At 43.3% G+C, this 22,066-nt stretch overlaps 1 protein-coding gene across 1 annotated transcript; it reads right to left on the reverse strand.

Moving 5' to 3' along the window:
- Nucleotides 1-641: 641 nt before the first annotated feature.
- On the reverse strand, nt 642-10,362 carry trib2 (tribbles pseudokinase 2). Its single transcript, XM_044049191.1, has 3 exons — nt 6,869-10,362; nt 5,115-5,407; nt 642-2,933 (listed from the first exon to the last, which is right to left on the reverse strand). Exons 1-3 carry the CDS (start codon nt 7,136-7,138, stop codon nt 2,459-2,461), a joined length of 1,038 nt encoding a protein of 345 aa, XP_043905126.1. The 5' UTR covers nt 7,139-10,362; the 3' UTR covers nt 642-2,458.
- Nucleotides 10,363-22,066: the final 11,704 nt, after the last annotated feature.

Here is a 22,066-nt window from a genome sequence, read left to right on the forward strand (position 1 = left end):
TGTCTGACAGCTCTAAAATACACACACACACACACACACATGCACAGATGTTAACACAAATCCTGACACTGCGCTGTGGACTCAGATGTGAATTTTGTGGTCTGAGGGACACAAAGATAGGACGAGGGCAGCGGAACAGAGAGATTCAGCAATGTCCCCGCGCTGTCAGTCTAAACTGAAAAGACCTTTTCAGTGCCACAAGGACATTTATTGAACTAAAAGGATTCTTTTTTCCCCAAGTTTCTGAAGCCTCTCCATCCTCACTCATTTCGAATCCTCTTCGAGTCATTATAGGCGCTCTTATTACAGTCCTCTCTTAAAACATCTCTTCTGCAGCCCCATGATGAGCTGCTATTGTTAGAGCGCACCAGCTAAGAGCAAAAAACAGTATTATTTCATAATGTATGTAACACGTACATTAGAGATGAATCACTGAGCTGTGGGTCTGAAAAGGGTCTTTGTGATAAGTAAATAAAGTGTGCTTTCTGAGCTGACCATTCTGAAGATATTACAAATTTGTATGATCATATTTTAAAAGCTTTATTATGTATATTAGAGCAAAGGCACAGCTCAGGCTTTTACTCCAATAACTTTTGTTCAGAAGCTTCTGTTTTGCGCCGACGAGAAAAGACAAATTCAAATAGCAGTTCACAATTTATTTACTGAAGAAATTTGGACAAAACACCAGAATCTGTTACAATACAATCAGAACATCTGAGGCAGATATCCCACCATGCACCACGCCGCCCCTCCATGAAACAAAAAGGACTAAACATTAGCACCAAATCAGAAACAACTTAAATAAAAAGGCAGCTCAGTCTACAAAACAATAAAAGCAATGGTTGTTTTTTTTTTTATTATCATTATTATTATTCTTGAAAAGAAACAGAGAGAAGTAGCAAATTGAGATTTTTTATATTTCATTTTACTTTTCTTAAAAAAAACAAACAAAAAAAACAAACAAAAAAAAAACAAGCACCCCCACCCTCCCCCTTCTCCCCCTGGCAGGCTATAGCATTCTCGGGGCACATGCCGATGACTAGATAAAAACACTAATTCAAGTAACATTGAGATACGACATAACATGTCCACTGGTACCCATTCCGAGCATGACCTTTTCACAGAACCTACGCAGGCAGCACAAAACTAACATGAGGTCCTGGAGTGAGCACGTCATAGCAATACTATCACTGAAAAGCTTGTATCAAGTCTTTAAAAAGAAAAAAGAAAAAAGAAAAAAAGGGGGAGATCCGGTGGCATGGGCTGTCGGGCCACAGGAATACTGGCACAGAAGACATTATGTACTCTAAAACTTCAGACAGACATCTCCTCTTTGTGCCTGTCCTGTGTCAAGATATTGCCTACATCATACATGAAAAAGGAATCTCTGAATAAAGAAAAAACCCTGCAATGTAGTTTTAAATATATATATATTTCTATTTATATATTTTTTTTTATATTTATATATAACTGTTACAATTTAAATAAATGTTACGTCCTCATTTCTACAACTGAAGAATGAATTTAAATAAGAGGAAGCTAATTGTTTTTTTTTTTTGTTTTTTTTAAAGAGGTGGATTTGTCCGTTCACCTAACACACCAAGTGCATGACGCCATGTTTGGAGGCTTACCAAGAATACGGTTTTAAGATTGAGGTTAAGGGAGTGACATTAAAGCAGCAGTAACAAGAGACTGGAATAGCTTAAGAACACAAAGACAAAAAGAAAGGATAATGTGGGGATGGATGGTGTGGTAAAGGCTTCGGAGTACGAGGAGGCAGAGAAACTAATTACAGAAAACAAGGCGGTCAAGCAGTTTGGTGACTGTCGGAATTTTCTGTAATTCGGAAAAAAAAAAAAAGTGTAACGAGGCAAAAATCAAGGTCAAACATGATGACAAGAAAAAGCCCAAAAGGTGCTCCACTTTTAAACCAGTGATCCCAGGTCAGCTATGACGACCTTACTTTAGGTTACCGACAGAACCCGGGATTGTGACTGGGTCTGTGGTTAAAACTGGTTTCACCTCGAGCTATGACGACGAACAAAACAAACTAAGAAAGGTTGTTTCAGTTCATTCAGAATTGCTCTCCTTGGTTTCTTGTGTTCTATGTCCCTTCATGCTTTCCGTAGTGTCAAAAAATGGTGAAAGTGTCTACTTTATGAGCACCACATTAAACAAAACAGATCCAAAAAGAACATTTGCTACATTATTTGCAACTTGCATGTCGGGCGGCGGCATCCTTGTTCGAGAGGGTGCATTGCCAGGTGATGTATAGATGCCATTTGTCATGCCAGGCTCAAGGTTTTCCATGAAATGGTGGAAAAGGAAACAGGATGGAAACACCTTTATTATGAGTGACAAATGTTCACCATACAATCTCTAAACTACTGTTTTTGGCTCTGCTGTGAGCGTGGCGAGTGGACCGTGGCAGAGTCATCCGTTTGTGCTTGGTGTTTGCTCAGCTAAAGAACTGCTCCAGCTCCTCTTCCATGTTCACCTCAGGCACCATCTGCTCCTGATCCCTTTCTCCTCTGCCGTGCACTGGAGTGACCCCCAGTGCCCCAGAGGAGGCAAACCAGGGGTGATCCAGTATCTCCCGAGAGGTGAGGCGCTCGGCGGGTTCCCGGCGCAGGATGGAGCGGATCAGGCACTTGGCCTTGGGTGTGAGCGTTTCAGGGATGTTGAAGTGACCCCTGCGGATTTTGCTGAACAGAGAGCCAGGCTCGACGTCGTGAAACGGGTAGCGCCCAACGAGGATGGTATAAAGCATGACGCCCAGACTCCAGACATCAGCTGCTTTACCGGAATAGCTGCCATTGGCATTGAGGATCTCAGGACTTACATAGGCCGGGCAGCCATGCTTGTCTGACAGAGAGTCATCATGACCGTCCAGGATATATGAGTCCTCAAGGCTCTCCAGCTTCACGAGGCTTCTAGAAACACAACAGAGAAAGGAAGAATACTTTCAACATAATGATCGTATGAAAATATGGAACTTATGAAAGGATGATTCAAACCATAGTGCAAATGTTTAGACAACACTACAAAAGACAGTCTGGCGGACATTAAGAGTTTTAGAACCATCACTTGAGGATATCAGGGGGAAGTAGAGCACATAATGCTCTGGGCTTAAGCTTGACTTTTCCTTTCACTTGCTCTCACAGATAAAAGCCCAGCAAAAATGCATCCACCTACAAAAAGGCGTACCAGAAGACCTCCACAATTCAAAAGAAACACAATTATGGGTGAGTGCTCATCTTAAGTTTCCTGCACTGAACTGCTACACTCAGGGAGATTCCTCTCCCTGCTCTCCCCCCCCCCTCAAAATAGCATCTACTTGCACTTTTCTCTAAATGCCACAATAGCAGCTATGATACCCTTGAGGGCTGATAATAATGGCTGGTTGTTCAGAAGTATTGTCACTTAAGTATGGCTCGGGAAAAAACATTTTCCACGTGCATGGTAAGAGTAACTTGTGGGGCTATGCAAATGCTGCCATCTGCGTGTGAGGTCCATGATACGCAATGCATCAAACAAAAGAGCCAGAGTGTGTGGTAGTATCACCATTTATGAGGTGCCACTTGCAAAAATTAAACCAAAGAAGCACTAGATTAGACTAGAAAATAATATTGTCCCGCCTTAAATAATCTCATCAATTAATACATAGGGAAAAGTTTATTTAATCTTTCTAATTTAAATACAGCAGAATAATTCCTAAACTACAGCTTGAGGACAAACCTGCACATGTTGTTAAACAGACTGAGCTTATACCAATTGTTGCATCTAGTCTTTTTAGGATACACAGAATGTAATATGAGCTAATCGTGAAGCTGAAATGTGTAATGAGCTTGTTGTAGAAGGCAGAGATCAACAAGACCCTTTAAGTGCCTCACCTCAAGGCCAACCTTTGACCAATACTCTTCAAAAGGGTGCTGTGAGGTCAAAGGCTGCCAAAATAAGGCCAGGAAGCTAACACATAATGTGAAAGCCTACTCAGGTATCATTTTATGCCTGGTCTCATTCCTGTCCTTCCCCCATGCACACGCTATATCCTTTTGTTACACACTTGGGTTCAAGCCAGAACGGTCTCACAGTCTCTAAAGCAGCTTCGCCTTGTCATCTCTATGCTCTCGTGCCAAAAAGGGGACTGTAAAGTTGTCGCAGGATTCTTGACAGGCCATATAGTAAATGTGACCCAATACTGTCCTGCACCATCACTCTTAAAATTCACCCAACATCAATCATTTAATGGGAGGGACAGGGGACTTGGCATCGCAGCTCATGAGCAGTCTAGTGTGGCATTCAAGGTCATTGGACCCGGAGTGAGTATGTGAGGCAGCTCCACTTCCCTTTTTCCACAGTTTGCGCCAAGGCATGATGTCACACTTTTAGATAGAGGACAATAACGTGCAGCCTGTATCTCTGCCATGAGGTGTTAGATAATAGTTGGCAGGACTTCAGTTAACTTCAAAAAAACTTTAGCACTTATATCACAGGCTTATGATCATCAATGACATGACTAAGAGTGATTAAAAAAAAGTTTACATATGAATCATAATCCACTAAAATCTAAATACAATTTATTCATTGATTTACAAAAAGCTCTGTCTCAGGTTGCTGTGGCAACAGATGCCTGATATTAAGGGTGTAGTTCTCAATTTATGCCACCAGGGGTCAGTAAAGTTGCACTGTCTGCATGGTTTCCACAGATTCCTCATGCTGATCACTCCACAAGTGCAGCAGTGGCAAAATATGAGCTTTGCAAACATCTGTCTCGGAAAATCTAGTCTTGGTCATTTCTATGTGGATGTCCATGATTCAACAGAAGTCCCAGGTTGGATTAGGTGCAATTTCTTCACTGCATTTAGCTTCTATGTGATTTAGTTGCATGAAAATAACTGAGGGAGACACAAAAGGCTTATGTTTCCTGTACTCTGCATAACATCTAGGGGAGGCACACATGTCAGTCCTCTTATGTTGTCTCAGTTTACTCTAACCTCCATGTAAACCGAGACCCAAGACTGACCATTGCTATATCACATACCATATCACATAATGAAGCACAGGGTAGAAAAAAAAAGTACATATTAAAGACCATTTCTTGCACTACTCACCTGTCCTCATTCTTGAAGACAAACTTCCTCAGTTTGAGGTCACGTAGAACCAGTCCGTTGTCGTGGCAATGTGCCACAGCCGAGGCTATCTGATAGAAAAGTCTGGCAGCTTCATCCTCTGGCAACTTCTTGCAGGTGCGGACAAAAGAGTGCATGTCGCCATAGCTTCTCTCGAAAAATACGTAGGCCCGTGTCTCCCCAAGCAAGATCTCCAGGATTTGGTTAATATGCTGGTGCTGGCCCAGGGCAAAGTAGGCTGCCAGTGACTCCTGGTATTGGCCAATGTCAAAAACCTTTAAAAAAACAAAACATTTATGCTTACAGTTTGCATTCTAGCCAACAGGCTACATTTTTCCTATCTAGGGTGACTTATGAGCACAATTATCTCATTAGGTTGTTTTGGTGTCAAGATCTTAGGGGGAGAACATCTGCCAAACAGTTTTCCCCCTTTCCGACTGTGGAGAGACACAATTAAATCCGACCGAGACAGTTTCAAATTGCTCTTTAATAAAACAAAATGTGACCAAAATGTGAGCCATCTACCACACTATCCTGACACCACACTTGTGTTTAATCTTTGGACAGACTAAGGCTTCATAGAGACAAAGTGAAAACACTGTGTATGGTGCACAGTATTGTACTGCAGCCTGGGGGTGCACTGTCTCTTTTGTTTCCATAGTAACCCCCAACTGCCTTTAAGCACAACCACTTCAGGTGAGGGGTGGCTCATCTGCTCGCAGTCAATGCAGATGCACCACACAGTTTTAGATCCCAAGTTGCGACCGAGGCGTCCAGCATGGCAGGAACTAACAATCCTGGATTTCGGGATTGACTGACATGTCATGATTGACTCATTAACTGACAAGAGCGGATGAGGTCAAACTGTGGTTTACTCACAGGCTGTGCAAGAGGCCATTAATCTGCTAGTGCCATGATGAAACATTATCTCAAGTCAAAAGGTAAAGATTATTGGATCGGTCTTGCCTCATGTGTCCACGAGTGCATGTAACTATTGTCTCAATTCATCAAGCCACTTAGGCCTTTTTTAAAAGCTGGAATGTACTGTAGCACAAGGTCAACCTCGCTGCCTGTTTAAGCAGTTATATTCCAAAGTCAATGGGGGCTATAAATTGTGTGGAAAGGCCATGCGGTTGCCCTCGGCCTTATGGGAATAGTGGTTTATTTCTTAAGGTTAGGGAGGTCAATGCTGGAGCCAATGTCACAGGAGCTGCATGAGCTTGTAAAGTTCCCTTACCCTATGGGCTTTCCTCTTGACAACAACCATCTTTAAAAAGAACCCAGCTAATAATATCTGGCACTGGAGGCAACATATGACTATTGCTTATGCACCGAAATTAAAACTGAAAGGCTGAAATCATACGATTATAGGGTTGCACTGTAAAAGAGACTGGTCATGGTTAGGCAAGAGCAACACAGAGTGTGTGTGTGTGTGTGCGCGCGCGCGATTACTCACTCCTTTGTCAACGTTACATCATGCAACCCAAACCACGCAGCTCGCCCCATTCACTTTTTCCATTAGGCTGCTCTGCCAGCTCTCTATTTACAATGCAAGCAATTATTTAAGCTGCAACAGCCAACACCTCAGCCCTTCTCTTTGCACTATGTTCACCATATTAACATAGAAACCGATGTGGCAATGCAAATGCAAAAAGATATTAACCCATTTTGAATTTGTTCTGAATAATATTAGAGAGCATAAGCGCTCGTTTGACTGTAGCTCAGTGCATACTAACCTTACACACGAGCTCTTCCCCGCTGTGGAGGTGGGCGGCTCTGAATACGTGGTCTCCCTCCAGCGGCTCCAGCAGAAGGTAGTCCCCGATGCGGGAGATACAGTGCGAGGAGTCCGGGGTCTCCGGCGGGCTGGGGGACCCGAGGTTGGGACTGAAGCTCTGGTGCGATTCTGTAGTCCTTAAACAAGACAAGTCTTCGAAATCGTGCGATTTATGTCGCGATCTCCCATGACGTGAAATGTTAATTGGATTTGATCTCTGTATGTTCATGAGGAATAAGTGTGATAACTCCACAGTATCAGTGGGGACCTTCCTCCTCCTCCTCCTCGTTCCTCTGCTCCTTAATGCAGGCACCACTTTGATTTAAAGTGCAATATCACAAATAGTCCAGCACCTCAGTGAGTCTTGAACAAAAGGACCAAACAAATAAATTGGTTTAAATGCAGCCGGCTGCTGGAAACTGCGGGTTATCACCGGGCAGAGCTGCCTCGTTGGTTTGCATACAACAAAATGGCTCTTTTTTAAATTATTATTAACAGTTCAATCGTTAATTTACCTCACTTGGATTTCCATGCAAGAAAAAAAAAGGAAATAAACAGAATTCCTGCCCCCACTTATCCGAAAAACCCTCTGCACAGACCTGCTGTAAATCTCATCAACGTTAGCGAGAACAAAAGTGCAACAAAGGCAACAAAAGTCAGCGAATACAATGAATGAGACCCAAGTTAACCCGCAGCTTGTGTGTTAGCTTATCTCGCCGCCGGTTAATGGCATTGAAGGCTTCATACGAAAGGAAAATATCTTACAGGCACGGAAAGAAATGAACTAAAAGTAAATACAAGCAAAAAACGTTCACAGCAAGTGTTGCATTCTAATTAAACACGACTGGATTTAAAGCCGAAATTTGACTGTCAAATAAATGATGGCTAGCAGGTGCAGAGCTAACTAGTTAGCTTCCTTGGCTAACTAGTATCAGGTCAGTGCACGGCCTTGTTCCCCGGGATCATATTATCCGTGCACGGTGATTGTCATCTAATACATGAGGGGAGAAAAGCCCATCCGGAAGAAGAAGAATAATAAAATAAAAACTGCTGCAGCTCTTTGTGTGCGGGAGTCGACGTCCTCGGTCTTTCTCTGGTCCGGTGCGTGGAAGAAGAAAAAAAAAAGTGTCGTATCTGTGGATTATGTCTGCTGCTGTAAGGTGCTGGAAGGAAGGAAAAGGAAGGGACGGCCGGCCGACTTTCCCAGGCCAATCCCTGGATTCAGCAGGACATCCTCTCTCCCGTGGTGCCGCTGTGCTTCTTACGTGGCTGGGAATCTAGTCCACTGAGTGCGGGGGGAGGGAGGGAGGCCGGCCGAGCTGCACACACTGACTGACTGCTCGCTCACTCACTCACTCACACACATACACACAGAGTTACGCCTGTACAGGAGTACATAGCTGTCTAAGCTTCTTGCACATGCACGCGAGCAACACAGACACACACACACATACATACACGAGCATACCGATCCGCCCCCTGACGTCACCTTCACACCGAAACCCCATTGGCTTCCGACCTGAGTTCTAATATGCAGCGCAGTCATGTGAGACGCATGTAGTGAGGCGACACCCCCAGTAATCTAAATGCATCGCATGCTGGTAAATTGGATGCCGGGGAGGAGGGTGGTTGCTGTGGGGAGAGGTGGGAGTGAGAACATGACTACTGTACGTGCTGTGATACTAACGTGTTTCCTCCTGAAATTCCATTCAAGGTAGAGCGAGAGGGGGGTTGGGGGATCCCTCTCCCTCTCTCTCTCACACACACACACACACACACACAGTATCATGCAGATAAACCCCACCAAGCATGCACACACCGCTTATTATTTTTGCATCAGTGTAATACCAGCGCCATAAATAAACGAATAACGCTGGGTGCAGACGTTATGTCAGACTATGAAACGGTTTAGATAAAAAAAAAAATAATGGAACTGAATTTGCCAAGATTTGTCTTAAAGAAGATGTGCATTGGTATTTTTAGTAACACATCATGGTAGCAAACATAGGACTCCGACCTTCATCCCTGCCTTCACCAAGCACAAGGATGTTGATCGTGTTTGTTTGCATAATACGCCTCTGCTTCAAAATGCAAAACACATGCTGGCTGGTTTGTTCTTTCGGTGCTGCTGTAGAAACATGGCAGTGCAAGATGACAGCTTCCAGGAAGCAGGGCCCTTGCCCATAGTAGGCTACATATGTTCATGTGCACATGCATATGAGTAACCTGTACATGTATGCATTTTAATATCTTTTCCCGTGATGTATGTATTGTTTTCCTTTCTACATTAGAAGGGTATAAAGGGGGTTTAGAGGGGGATAATGACGGGCAGGCATATAAGCTTCTTCTCTCTGTGGCTTTTTCCGTACAAAACTCACTTTGTTTATGACGTTTGCATCTGTATGACTTAATAAAGAGCACTACTACTACTTAAACACCTTTATTTTTATTTGAGAGCACTCATACTTTTTAATTCTATTTCCGCAAATGAACCCATCTTAATGTTCCACAGTGAACCCTTTAAACTCTACTCGCGTCAGCTGTTTGTGCCATTTTTTCCAGTACAGTGAAGTCCGGAAACTGGAGTGACATTTTAGTCGCTCAGTCCATTTCCATTGCACTCATGCACATTTTTCCTTTTAGTGATACACCAAAATGTTCACCACTCTCATCAGATGAGCATGGACAGACACTCTGGTTTCTGGTTGTGACAGATCACCCAAGGCCATCTCTCATCTCTGAAACTCTCCTCTGATGCTGAAATGTTTTATTGCATTTATTCTGTCACTTCTCTCTTGGATTCCTGATTGGTCAAATCCTCCGGTCACACCACAGATTTAGCTGTGAAGCTGTAAACAGAGCTCAGAGGAGACACCAGACTTGAACATTCAGTTCCATGCACAGTTGAGCAGAGCTACAGCCATAAGCCCAACTACACAGTTCAAATGAACGACAGTCCTTTATCCCAGTAATCAAGCATAAGTGGGGGATGGATTTATGGAATGAAGCGGATCCGCCTCCGCTACACAAGCTGAAGATATGCTCCTTTTTCTGATTGTTAGTATTTAGTGGTTTCTGGTTTAGCTGGCAGCTAATTGGCAACATGTCGAGTCTTCCTACCATCCATGAATTTCTAAACATTCAGAGCATAAACACAGTCTCCTCGTAAGTCCAAAAAAAAAGTACCAGCCTGGATTTTTGCCCTGTTGTCTTCTGTAGTGGTTAACTTCTATTAATTCCATGTCAAAGCCCAGGGGCGGGAACTGTGGAGCATACAGAGAGCGCCCCCAGGCCAGCGTGAGTCCGACTAAACATATACATATAGGAACAATTAGTCTCTAATCCACATTATCTGGGTGTGTTCATTTGACTTTCAGACATTTAGTTTAGTAGAATTTCAGTGCGACTGACAATGGGAAGTAAACATTCTGATTATGCTGAAAGGTTTTCATGGAATTATTGATTAATAATGATGGAAAAAAAATCTGACCACAATGCCTTTAAGGACATAAATATGCAGTATATAAATGCAACATAAGAGCATGACAGTTATTGACAAAGAAACAGACAGGAAACAGCATAGATGTTAAACGCGGCAGCATTAACCAGTGATTAAAGCTCTGTCCTTGAGGCAGAAATTGCTGATGTGCATGTATGAAATTTAAAAAAAAAAGAATAAAGGATTCAACTTTGATGTGATACAGGATTATATTCAAGATATTGTGCCAAAGGGGGAAAAAGGGACCACAGAATCCATTACAAGCTTGCACATGGCTGTGTGCTTTTTGAGATGTCTTTTGTATAACAAATTCCTTTCATGCAGAATTGTGCCCCCGTAATAAATTACAGAATGAAGGACGGAAGAGGTTCATTATTCATTGTTCTTCTTAGATTACTGGGGGGTGCGACAGCAGGATTGTGCAATTCCATGTAGGAATCCGGGGCGGTGAGAGGAATGCTTGCAGCTGGATGCAAGACACTGACAGAAGTGTTCGATTTAACCTTTATTCCCCTGCTTGCAGGCAGCGGTAGTGCACACGCGCGTTCGCACAGAGTCACATGCACTATTCAAAATCTCCATTTCTTGCTGCCTGCCTGAGTAAGCCCCCACAACATGGAAATGTATTTTTCACACAGAGGCCTCTCGTCTCTGAAACGGTGGTTCGCAGTTGCAGAATGTGGCTGCACCCACAAGATTTTATATTCTAGTTCTCAAGCTAATGTGTATGTATGTTTCTCGGCCCTGTGATATCATCTCCGTGAGCCGCCCACTTTATTCTTTCTTATAATGCTTGAGCATTCTTTACTACACAATAGCTTCTCTCTTGCTGCGCCCATTCAACTGAGAACAGTATGTCCACATGCTACTGAAGTACAGAAAAGTTGCAGGTTATTTTCCACCTGCATAACTACATACACTATATTCATAGGCTGCCTTAGTGCTTTTCCTCTGTCGTACCATTTCTGCATTTGCACACACAACTCCCAATGGAGGATTCTGTTAAGCTTAAACCACAGCTGTGCATGAATCAGAACAATAATCCCCCAAAGATTTCTTTTGCCCCCATTCTCTGACACACTGTGTGATTCATTCGCAGTGAAGAGCTGCACTCGAGAAAATCCATTGAGGTTCATCAGCTCTCCAGACACGCCTATATGCCGAGGAGTAACAGCACGCTGTCCCAGCAGTGCCTTCCAGCGAGAGCTTACGGTTGTGTATACCACTGAAACAAGACGTGTCCAATGGAAGACTGGAGAGGTCAGTAATGACGGCTGAGCCTCTACGAATCCCCGCGGTGATGTTACTCATGCACTAACCTCCTAATAGGCTGTGTTGTCCTGTAGACAATGATCTTAGGTCAGTTTCCGCATGTATTGTTGACATTACAGGAAGGCCTAAGGGCTCAGAGCCACCAGACGTAAGCGCTTTCCATCGTGCTTGCAATCAAATGCAATTTTTTTGTGTAACGTATCATGAAACTGACTCATAGGGGAGTTATTTACCATACATTCATTATACATTCAGAAAATATCCCACTGTCACATAGCAACAGATCTAGCCCGCTACTGTTGACACCAGCAAGAATCATCAGTGCTGTCACATCCACATCCTGCGGGTAACTTCCACTGAGAAATTCGATCATACGCAAGACGATAGATGCAGCGGCACAAGAGGAATGAGCTCACCCAGTGAGTGTGAGAGGGGATGTTGTGAGGGAGAGAAGGGAAGCAGGCGGACAGAGGATGGAAAAACAAGCAGCTAAATGTGACGAGTGGTGGAGAGAGCGGAGGAGAAAGAAGAGGAACGACGGATGAAAGTGACTGAAAGTTGTTGTTCCACGCCACATTTTCGTCTCTGGAAAGCACAGGAAATACTTTCCGTCAGGTGGTGAGACGCCAGCTGGAGAGTTGCTCAGAGGAACAACATGTTTAATACAAAACTGCTCAGAAATATGTGGGAGTAAAGGGCACCAAATCAAACCAAAGATGCTCAACAAGGCAAACATTTCATGCACTGTCAGTCATAATGAAAGTGCTTACATCCGAGGCTTTGTTTTGACTGCAGACCCTGCTCCCATGCTCTTATTTTTGTATTTACTTTTGAGAACTATAAAACTCCCAGGGCACTCTTTATTTTATGACCCATAGTGAGTGTGTTGGTATGGGGTAACAGCTGCAATACCCTTCAATTTTAAGTGAGAGAAAAAAAACAAGTTATTTTGGGGATGGGTACATGTGCCACATTCTGCCCTTCATGGTGCTTTGGGACCTGAGGCCTGTTTTAACCAAGGGAATGAGGGACAGAGCCACAGATTTGAGGGCAGGGAGGAAGGGAGGAAGGGAGGAAGGGAGGAAGGGAGGAAGAAAGCAGGCAGTAGGGTGGATAAAGTCTCTCTGATTATATGATGATGCACACACTTCCTCCCATTCTCTCCAAATCATCTGCTCGATACAGCAGCTCATCACAGGTTTTTTTTTTACCCATGACAATGACATGTACAAAGAGAGAGCTTCCAAGGGACCTGCACTATTATTCTCTTTCTTTTTCTTAAAAGGATCAAAAGTGCCTCTTTTTTATCATAATGGATGCAGTATCCTCACTCTTACTCACTTTGGTTGTTCAGTACATGTGTAGAGACAACCTCTATTAAATATAGAAATAAAACTTCATGTACATGTGCAGAGTAAGGACAAATGAGGTAAACTTAAAGTGGGTCAGGAAGAAACGGGCAGAGCCTAGAAATGCTCCGTACTCTAAGATACATTGGAACAGGAACACTTTGATTCTTTTTCTGCTCAGTTAATAACTTCACCATCGTACACAGCATGTCTGCTTTAAACAGGGCAGTGCATGTGAGAGTGAAAATTAATGAACACATTGCTCGGAAAACTGTCCTGTCAGCTTTCGAGCGAAACCAAGGGGGTCGATAGAGCAGTGGCACTTCCGCTGACCTCAATCCAACCTGCTGGCTTCTGACCAAGAGTTTATGTGCTGTTACATTAGATAAAATGAAAATGCCATCATGTACTGATGAATTCAGAATGTATTGCCTGAGGAGGAATTACTATTTTTTTTGGGTGGGGGGGGAGGAGGATATTTCCTGCTTTCTTCTCTGAGGCAAACAGGAAGTATGAGAGGTCGTGAGTGGCAGGTCACGCAGATGAGACCTCTTCTGCAAGGAGAGGAAGGATCTCTGCTTGAGGGGGTGGGGACAGGATTGGCGTCACTGGTTTGGATCTCTCTTTCATGGAGTCCGACAGCTGAGTGAGGACTTGTGGCAGCTCTGTCACTGGACAGGGTGACTCACCCGCTCATAAGTGGGGAGGTTAATAATAGTCATACATTAGATCCGCGAGGAGAAATCACTGGGCTACAGCGGCTTAAGCCCTGCGAACCCTGGCAAGGCAAACATGCATTTCCCCCATCTTGTCCTGTCCCTCATTTATGTGACAGCTTATTCGTTTAAGTGACAATAAAGTGAGCGATCAAGACAAATTACAAACTGTAACAGTGACACGAGGACATTTCCAGGCGACAGGCACATCAAGGTATCGAACTTGACACGTTAAAACTGCCAGGGAAATGGAAGGAAATAGCAGCAAATACAATATCAGCTGTGTCTTCATTTGTGTTTTCTTTCTGTTCAGTCTGACAGCAGATATTGTCTTTCCTGTGCTGAAAATATTTCTTGGCTCCAGCGCACCTGCATGGAGCTGCCCCAGGGTACAGGCAGATTAATTAAAATTCCTGAACACTTGACACTTTGGAGATGGCAGGTGAAGACACCAGCGTTGTAATGCATCTGCTGCTGATGAATCAGTCACTAGGAGCCAATACAAGCGGGGAGCTTCACTGAGAATCGCAGGCGTTTTCCCCCTGCAGAAACGAATATATCGACAGATCACACTGTAAATATTAAATTGGTTACAAATTGAGCTCCGGTGATTTATTCTGTTCTGAATAGGAAACCAATCTGCAGTGAACACCTTTATTGTTTTTCGTCGGGGGGGTAGCTGTGCTCAGCGGGAGAGCAGGTCGTCCTTCATTGAAGAAAGTTCAGGGTTTGATCCCACCATTCTATATGCTGATGTGTTCCTGGGCAAGACACTTAATCCCAAATTACTTCTGGTCGCTGAGTCAGCAGAGTGAGAATGAGTATGACAGATGAGTGATGGAAAAAGAACTGTATATAGAGGCGATGCATGAATGTGTGTGAATAGGTGTGAATGAGTGTAAATGGAAAATTTGCACAGAGCAATACAGACCATTTATCATTTATTATCACCATTGGAGCAACAAAGGTGATTATTGTGGTTTGATTTTTCTCTGTATCCTTACGCAGGTTTGCTCACACGATGCAAAGACCGACAGCTCAGGTAAATTGCAGAATTAAAAAATATGTGAATTTAAGAAAATGTAACAGGCTATTATCATTATTATTATTATTACCATATATGCAGAATTTCTGCTTTCAGGGTAAAACAACTATAGACAACTGAGTGTCGTACAAAATGCCAGTCGAGCAGACTCCAACTACTTAACTCCTTTAATGGTAGTCGTTATTAAAAACTGAGCCGCACAACATGGAGCTGGTAGGATAGTGAGAGTAGCAGATGTTGTAAAATCTGTCTGTGTAATGGACTTGTACCATGCACAGAGGAATCTGAGAGATCTCCTCTAATTTTGTTCTCCATGGACTGCTTTTCATTACATGGTTACGACAGAATAACAGCGGCATGCGTGGACACATGCAGAGGCACTGCATGTTTTAAGATATAACATGAAAATCCCTGCACTATAACAACCCAGATGACGACACGCTCCCTTTCATTACATCCACCCTGTGTTACATGTTCTATTGCATATAACACGAATACATTGCTGTAAGCAACTGCATCTATTAATCTACAATGTAGGAACACGGCGTGATCCAATCAGTGTAATTTCACCATCCAAGCGCTCCAGGTGGCTCATAAGGAAACATGAATGTGGATGAAAGTAATTAATTTCAAACAGCATCTCTGACTACAACATGCATGGCAGCTATTGTGTCTGACATGGCTGCATTTTGCTCACACTGGGGATATTCACATTGTCGGAGGTCATTTAAAAGCGGTCTTTTTTCCCAGTGATTCAGAGGCGAGATGATAAACTACAAAAATGACGAGAGCACACTGTCCTTGTCTGGCCCCTACATGAAAATGCACACTCTCCTCTCTCTCTTCACTGCAATTCACACAACATTCAAGCTGCTGCCATGGCAACCTGTCTCCATCCCCCAGGGAATATTGTACAGGACTGCAAACATAAACACACACACACACACATAGAGAGGGAAATACACACAAGGGACTCTATGCTCTAATCTCCTGGGAAAAAACACTCTGCTCAGTTTATGGGCGTTTTTGTGCCGAGAGGTATGTTTCATGTCTGCGTGGAAGGGAAAATTACGGCGAATTAGGAGTCACTCTTCTCTCACTATACAGTCCCATGCATCAAGTCACAGAACTCCATCACGGCATGATTACAGTTGGCGCGCTGCCATCTCCATCGTCTAAAGTGAATTACAGATTCATTGGGCTGTGTTCATTCCGTATGCAATAACATGTAGTTTTCCTGCACACTTTTAGACCATGCAACATTAAATCTGAAATCCATACACATGAAAAGCATTTAGATGAGGCAGCAGCTTGCATGTGCGCTACTCAATTATAGAACAATATTGTGCACAGATTTCATGCTTTTTCTGCAGAGCTACCAGACTCGAGTTGTTGAGCCTAACATACTATGTGAGAGCAACAGACTTTGAGGTGGGGGACGCCGGAGTGAAGTAGACGCTGATGAAGTGCTAGCAAGGACATCAGTCACTACTTCACTTCATTCCTTTTGCTTAACTTCCTGCCTGTGGTTCTGCTCTGTCTCATGTGACATGCTTGGCCTCTGTTTGCACCTACCAGACACTCGCAGGTGCAGACTCACACACGGCTGCTTTGAAATCCCACTTCGGTGAAATCACAACCTACACTGCTGGTGTCAAATAACCCCCTTGTCGAAGGTATAACTGCAGCATGGAAAATCATTTTACACAAACAAAGCACACTTTGTGTAAAATTGAACTGGCAGAAGCTTCCTATTGTGCTTTAAAAATCTGGAAGAGGACATTGCCAATGTAAATGACGATCAAGGTCAGGCTCAATACCTGATATAAGCATGCATGGTTTAGTTTAAAAATATGAAGGGTTAGATGAGGAGGTGAAGGGAATATCTGCTGTCTTCCAGACTTTTGTGTGGGCCTTTTGCTGCTGTGCTGTGATGGCATGTGTTCACATACAAAGGATCTGCACCTATTAAGATAATAATTGACTGTCATTTCCAAAACATTTCCATTCACTTTGAGCAAAATAGCCTCAAGACTGAAAGACACCAACAAAGAGTGTGAATAGAGGGAGAAAGAGAATGAGAGGAGTGGAGAACCTGCGATTACTGTCTCACTAAGCAACATTAACAGTATTAGCTGTGACAGTAATGATCTGTTCCTACTATATCTGGCTAACAGAGGCTGTCATGTCAAACAAACCAGGCCTGTGGCAGTCGGCACTGGGCACGGGTCAATGTATTTAGCATAACAATCACAGCTCAAATGACTGCAGTCCAACGAGTGCAGCATTGTGGTGAACAAGTGAAAAAAGAAATGCCTCTGCTCAGTGCTATTTTAAAAACGACGGCTTATAGAAATAGACAATGAACGGGCTTGCAAAAGCTCACAAAGGCTCAGGAAAGCCCTGCTGTAGTGACTCAGATAACCATTACCATATTGTCTGCCTGATAGGCCCCCGTACCTTGTTTTAAGTTCGATAAGTCTCTTATGTGGTTTATCATAAAGAGACAGAGGGCGAGCGTTGTAGGAGACGTCTCAGATGTTATCTCAGTGACTGTGATGGGGTTTTTTTTTTTTTCCCTCCTCATAACAGGACAACCCCGACTGCAGCAGCGCACCTCTGCAAGTAGAGCACAGATCAGGAGATAAGGTGGACGATGAGAAAGGCCCAGCCGCTACTTTCTCAGTGTAGTGCCTTAGCTCTTCCTTTCTGCTGACGGCCACAAGCTGTGCTTTAGTGCTGACCTCACCTGATGTGTGTGTTTGTTTATACTTGTGTTTGTTGTCTGTATAGGACCCTTTCTAGATTAAATAAACAGATATATTCAGGACCAGTAGTCCTAATGGGACCAAAGCATGAGTCTAATGTGTCAGAACCCTATTTTTGAAGCTCTTAAAATTAGGATTACACTAAATTGTGGTGGTTTGGTTACAGTTAGTCTTAAGGATTAAGTGGTTGTTGATGAGGTTGTGTGTGTGTGTGTGTTCATGCATGTGTGTACTTGTATGTATATCTTTATGAGGACCATTGTGACCTATAAACCATGAGACAAAAAAGGCCTGTTTATTGGTTAGAGTTAAGGTTAGAATCAGGTTTAGGTTAGGAGCTGGGAGATGTGTGTGTGTGTGCGTACGTGCATGTGTTCATGCATGTGCAAGTTAAAGTGAAAGAGAAAGTTTGGCATAATAATCACATTCCCACCAGGTTCCTTTGTTTTCAAGAGTCATTATCTAATGTCCTCATCGTGGGCCACCTCCACCACCACCATCATCATCATCATCATCATCATCAGTAGTGTGTCCTGTTAACAACAAACACATGCATGTGTTCATGCAAACAAAGTCAGGAAAGGTGATGTGTTCAGGATGCAAGAGACTCCCTCCAGTGATTCAGACAGATGCATTCCCACTTTTTATTTGATTTTATTTTCTCTCAAATCTAATTACACTTCCTCTCTTTCCTCTCTCACACACACATGTGCACATACAACATACGGAACACTCACACACACATGCAAATACCACAAGCATGATGTAATTATTGCAGGCTTGGAAAATTCTTCCCATTTCCTGCTGAGAAACCTGCTAATGAGAGCTGTGGTGGTAATACAATTAAAAACAACCCCTTTCTCCCCACTGATATAATAATGTATTATATTATATTCTGTGAGGAGAAAAACACTGGAAATTGTGTAGTTTAGCCAACTGCTCCTCCCCAAGTCACGTGGCTGCATTCATAAAGTTGCTGTGTGTGTACTCTAGGAAAGAAGGGAAAGACATTTCCTTCACAGTGCTTTCCATCAGACTAAACAGATGTTGCAGTAACATTCAACTCTGACTGCTGACATCTCCGTGATAATCGGCTGTTTTTTCTATAATAATGCAGCTGTGACAAGCCACTTTTGCAAACTAGCCATGATTTGTGAAGGAAATGTAATTTTGCCTTTCATATATTCTCAAAAGTGCCTCTGAGTAATATCCGTCTTTGATCATTAATGATCATTGAGATAACAGAGACCACAATAAGTACAATGCAGCGAGAACAGATGCCACTTATGCTGATAATGATGCTAACTATGGTGATTACAGTGATGAGAAGCTCACATGTTTGAATACACTTTTCAGCAGAAAAAACAAAAATCCCACCGCTGTGCAGAAAAGAACACTCACCTCTCGTGTCTGCTATCATCCGCCGAAAAGTGTCCTATTGTAATGCACACGCTGTCCGTCTGTCGGAGATGTTGTGGTGTAAATTACTTTGGGGATGCAGTTTGGATGCGGTGTAATATTGCTCTGAAACGAGTGCCAGCCGGCCCACTACATACGAGTACATATTTATATGAAATCCAACAGATGGCTTTCTACAACCTGTGCAATATGTCGAGGTGACCTCGCTGACTTCAGATGTAATAACTGCCAAAGAAATGAGCGAGCCTTCCCAAAAAGCAATCTCTTCATACACTGATAACATCACACATTTAGGTGCAGAAAACAAAGGGAGCGGGATTAAAGAAATATCAAATATCGTACAACAATACTTGGCAGATGTCGGTGTAATGAGGCTTTCTCTTCGTATCGATTTCAGCTGATTGAACCTCGTGATACAAAATGATGGAATATTGCTGTGAGGCCCCTGAAACTTGATATTCGAGATATTTTTTTTGTGCACAATTTGTAGGTAATGTTGCCAGGTTGATACTGATAATAGCAGTAGCGGGAGTAGTGATGCAAATTGCATGACTGCAGCAACAACATGTTTACAGTATAAACACAAGTATGGGTGCTTTTTTACCATGATCTAACGAAGGTTATATTCAAACTGGGGGAGTTGTGGTGTATGTGGTCGCCACTTAGGTTGTTTCATAAATGCTATGTGTAGGCGAGTAGGCCTGGGCAATATGGCCTAAAAGACATTATCATGATACAAGTCTCACACCAGGCTATAGTAATAAAGATGAGATCATTCATTAAATGCTATGTGTAACTCCTGAATGAAAGATGAAAGACAAAGTTCATAGTAAATTCCTCTCTCTATCTAATGAATATATGCATGTGGTTTAAGTGTTTGAGACACATTTATTTATCTTGTATATCTTGCTTCTCAAAAAACAACGTAGGATGCATTCTCCACATTATTGTGCTCCAGTGAAACTGGCTTTTCTGCAGGGATGATTAAGATGAAGCATTAGAATTAGCTCGGACAGTAGCAGCTTTTCATCTAACAGCCTGTCGGCTAATCTGTAAGCTCTGCTGAGTTGCATTTTACGGCATTTCTTTCTCGAACTGTGATGGGAGCTTTCTGCAGGAGACAACTCGCGCCGCTCCATTGTGGAAAAACTAACAAGCCCACACGAGGCCAGCCCCCAGCCCTGTCTCTGTGTTACAATGAATGGCTGCTGCCTGCTCACCGCTCCTCGCTCTTATGGCCCACTGCCAGAGCTCTAATTTAAGCTCCAGGCCTTCTGCTGGGAGAGGGGGAGTGTAGAGGAAGCCTAGCCCAAGCCGGAGTGCAGAGGGTGGGGGAGAGAGCTGGGCCCCGCTCCCTAGAGTGGAATTGATGGCTGTTAAGCTCATCAATGGGGATGAGTCATCTGAGGCAGCCAGCCACTTCATTTCTCCAGGTCTGCCTGCCTGAAGTGAAGGGGAGTCAAAATACTCACTTATGGCCTGCTCTTTCTTCTGGATCATAGCATGTAGGAAACAAACCATAAGGTGCATGGCCTTGAGACTGAGTTAGTGATTGCAGCTGTCACATAGCTGTCACTGCAACACATTTGCTTAGTGATAGTTCCTGATAGTTTCTGGAGTGTTTGCATATCTACTAAAACTTGTGTGTGTGTGTGTGTGTTCATGTGCATATTTGTGCAGGCTATATGTTAAGCAACATTTTCCATAGCTGTCTAGTTCTCAAAGGTCAGAGGCTTTTAGGCAGTCAGCAGTGGGCTGATGGCGGTTGGCTGCATCTGATTCCATTTGGGCTGGTTTCAGTTTCAAAGCCTCCCACCTTCCTGTCTCATAATCACTCCTACAGATTTTCTGATCCATTCAGCTTAGTTTGAGATGACTCCTGATCAACAACTGGCAATCGTGACGCCTAAATAATTTTCACCGTGGTTTCAGAAGAGTGTTTGGTGTTCGCACAATCCTCTATGATTGCTCAAAATGACCTGAAAAAGGCCGCAACGCGAACTCAACAACGCTGATTTGGTCTAAATGAAAAACATTTTCCCATTCCTTCAGCAGAATCCAACGGTGCTTTTCTCATCTTCATAAGCTGCAGTATATCCGGCTGGTGACTGCACTATAAATGCTATCTTTAAATTCTGTGGGAAGCATGTTACCATGACTGCTAGCTGGCTGCCAAGTGCTGTGTGATAGCATCGAACTAAAGCAGAGCATGGCTAGGAAGCAGGAACACAATGTATAATGTTTTATCTACATGCGTTTTTGTGTAGGCATCCCGCTTATCAAACCACTGCAACCACAAATACACTGCCACAGGTCATTATGCCCTCTGCAAATCCCCTTAACTGTGTGTATGTGTGTGTGTGTGTGTGCGTGCATGCATGCGTCTGTGTGCATTTGTACAATCTTGTTGGTGCCACAGGAATGTTAAAAGCCCTCATTATCTCTATGGAAAATGAGTGATTGCTGACCAGAGTTGTGTTGACATGTCAACCCTATTATGTGCTATCAGAATGCATTGAAACTCTGGGACTGAACAGTGCTGTAGTTGAAGTAAGAGTCGGTGTAGGATGCAGGCATGCGAGCATGTGTCGAGATGTAAGAGGTGAGCAAGAGAAGGATGTGTAAGAGGGTAAGTAATAAGAGAGAAATAAAAATCCCCCTCCATGTTGCTATTTGCAGCATCCTTGACTGCCTACAGTGCAGCCTTCATCTGTAAGGCAAGCTGCCTACCAGACACGTGTTTTGGCTTAAGTCTACACTTAAAAGTGTCTCTCTTCTCTTCTCTTCTCTTCTCATCAGTCACTTCAAGTACTTCGACAGCACAGGATACCGCATTTCCACTTCTCACATGAAAGGAGTTTCCTCTCAATGTACATCCGAGCACATGCTGGGAACACACACAATCATGCACAGACTGTACATCAAATGAGTTGTACTGTATGTACCCATGCAGTCCTCAAGCACATGTCTGCATATTAAGGGAAGCATTGCAAATGAGGCTGCACATGCATGCGAAATGCAACTGCACACATGTTTTAATACATTTAGTTCAGCCTGTAGATTGTGTTTGTCCACACTCACACTTTCAG

Source organism: Solea senegalensis, linkage group LG17, assembly GCF_019176455.1.
Source record: "Solea senegalensis isolate Sse05_10M linkage group LG17, IFAPA_SoseM_1, whole genome shotgun sequence".
Taxonomy (NCBI): domain Eukaryota; kingdom Metazoa; phylum Chordata; class Actinopteri; order Pleuronectiformes; family Soleidae; genus Solea; species Solea senegalensis.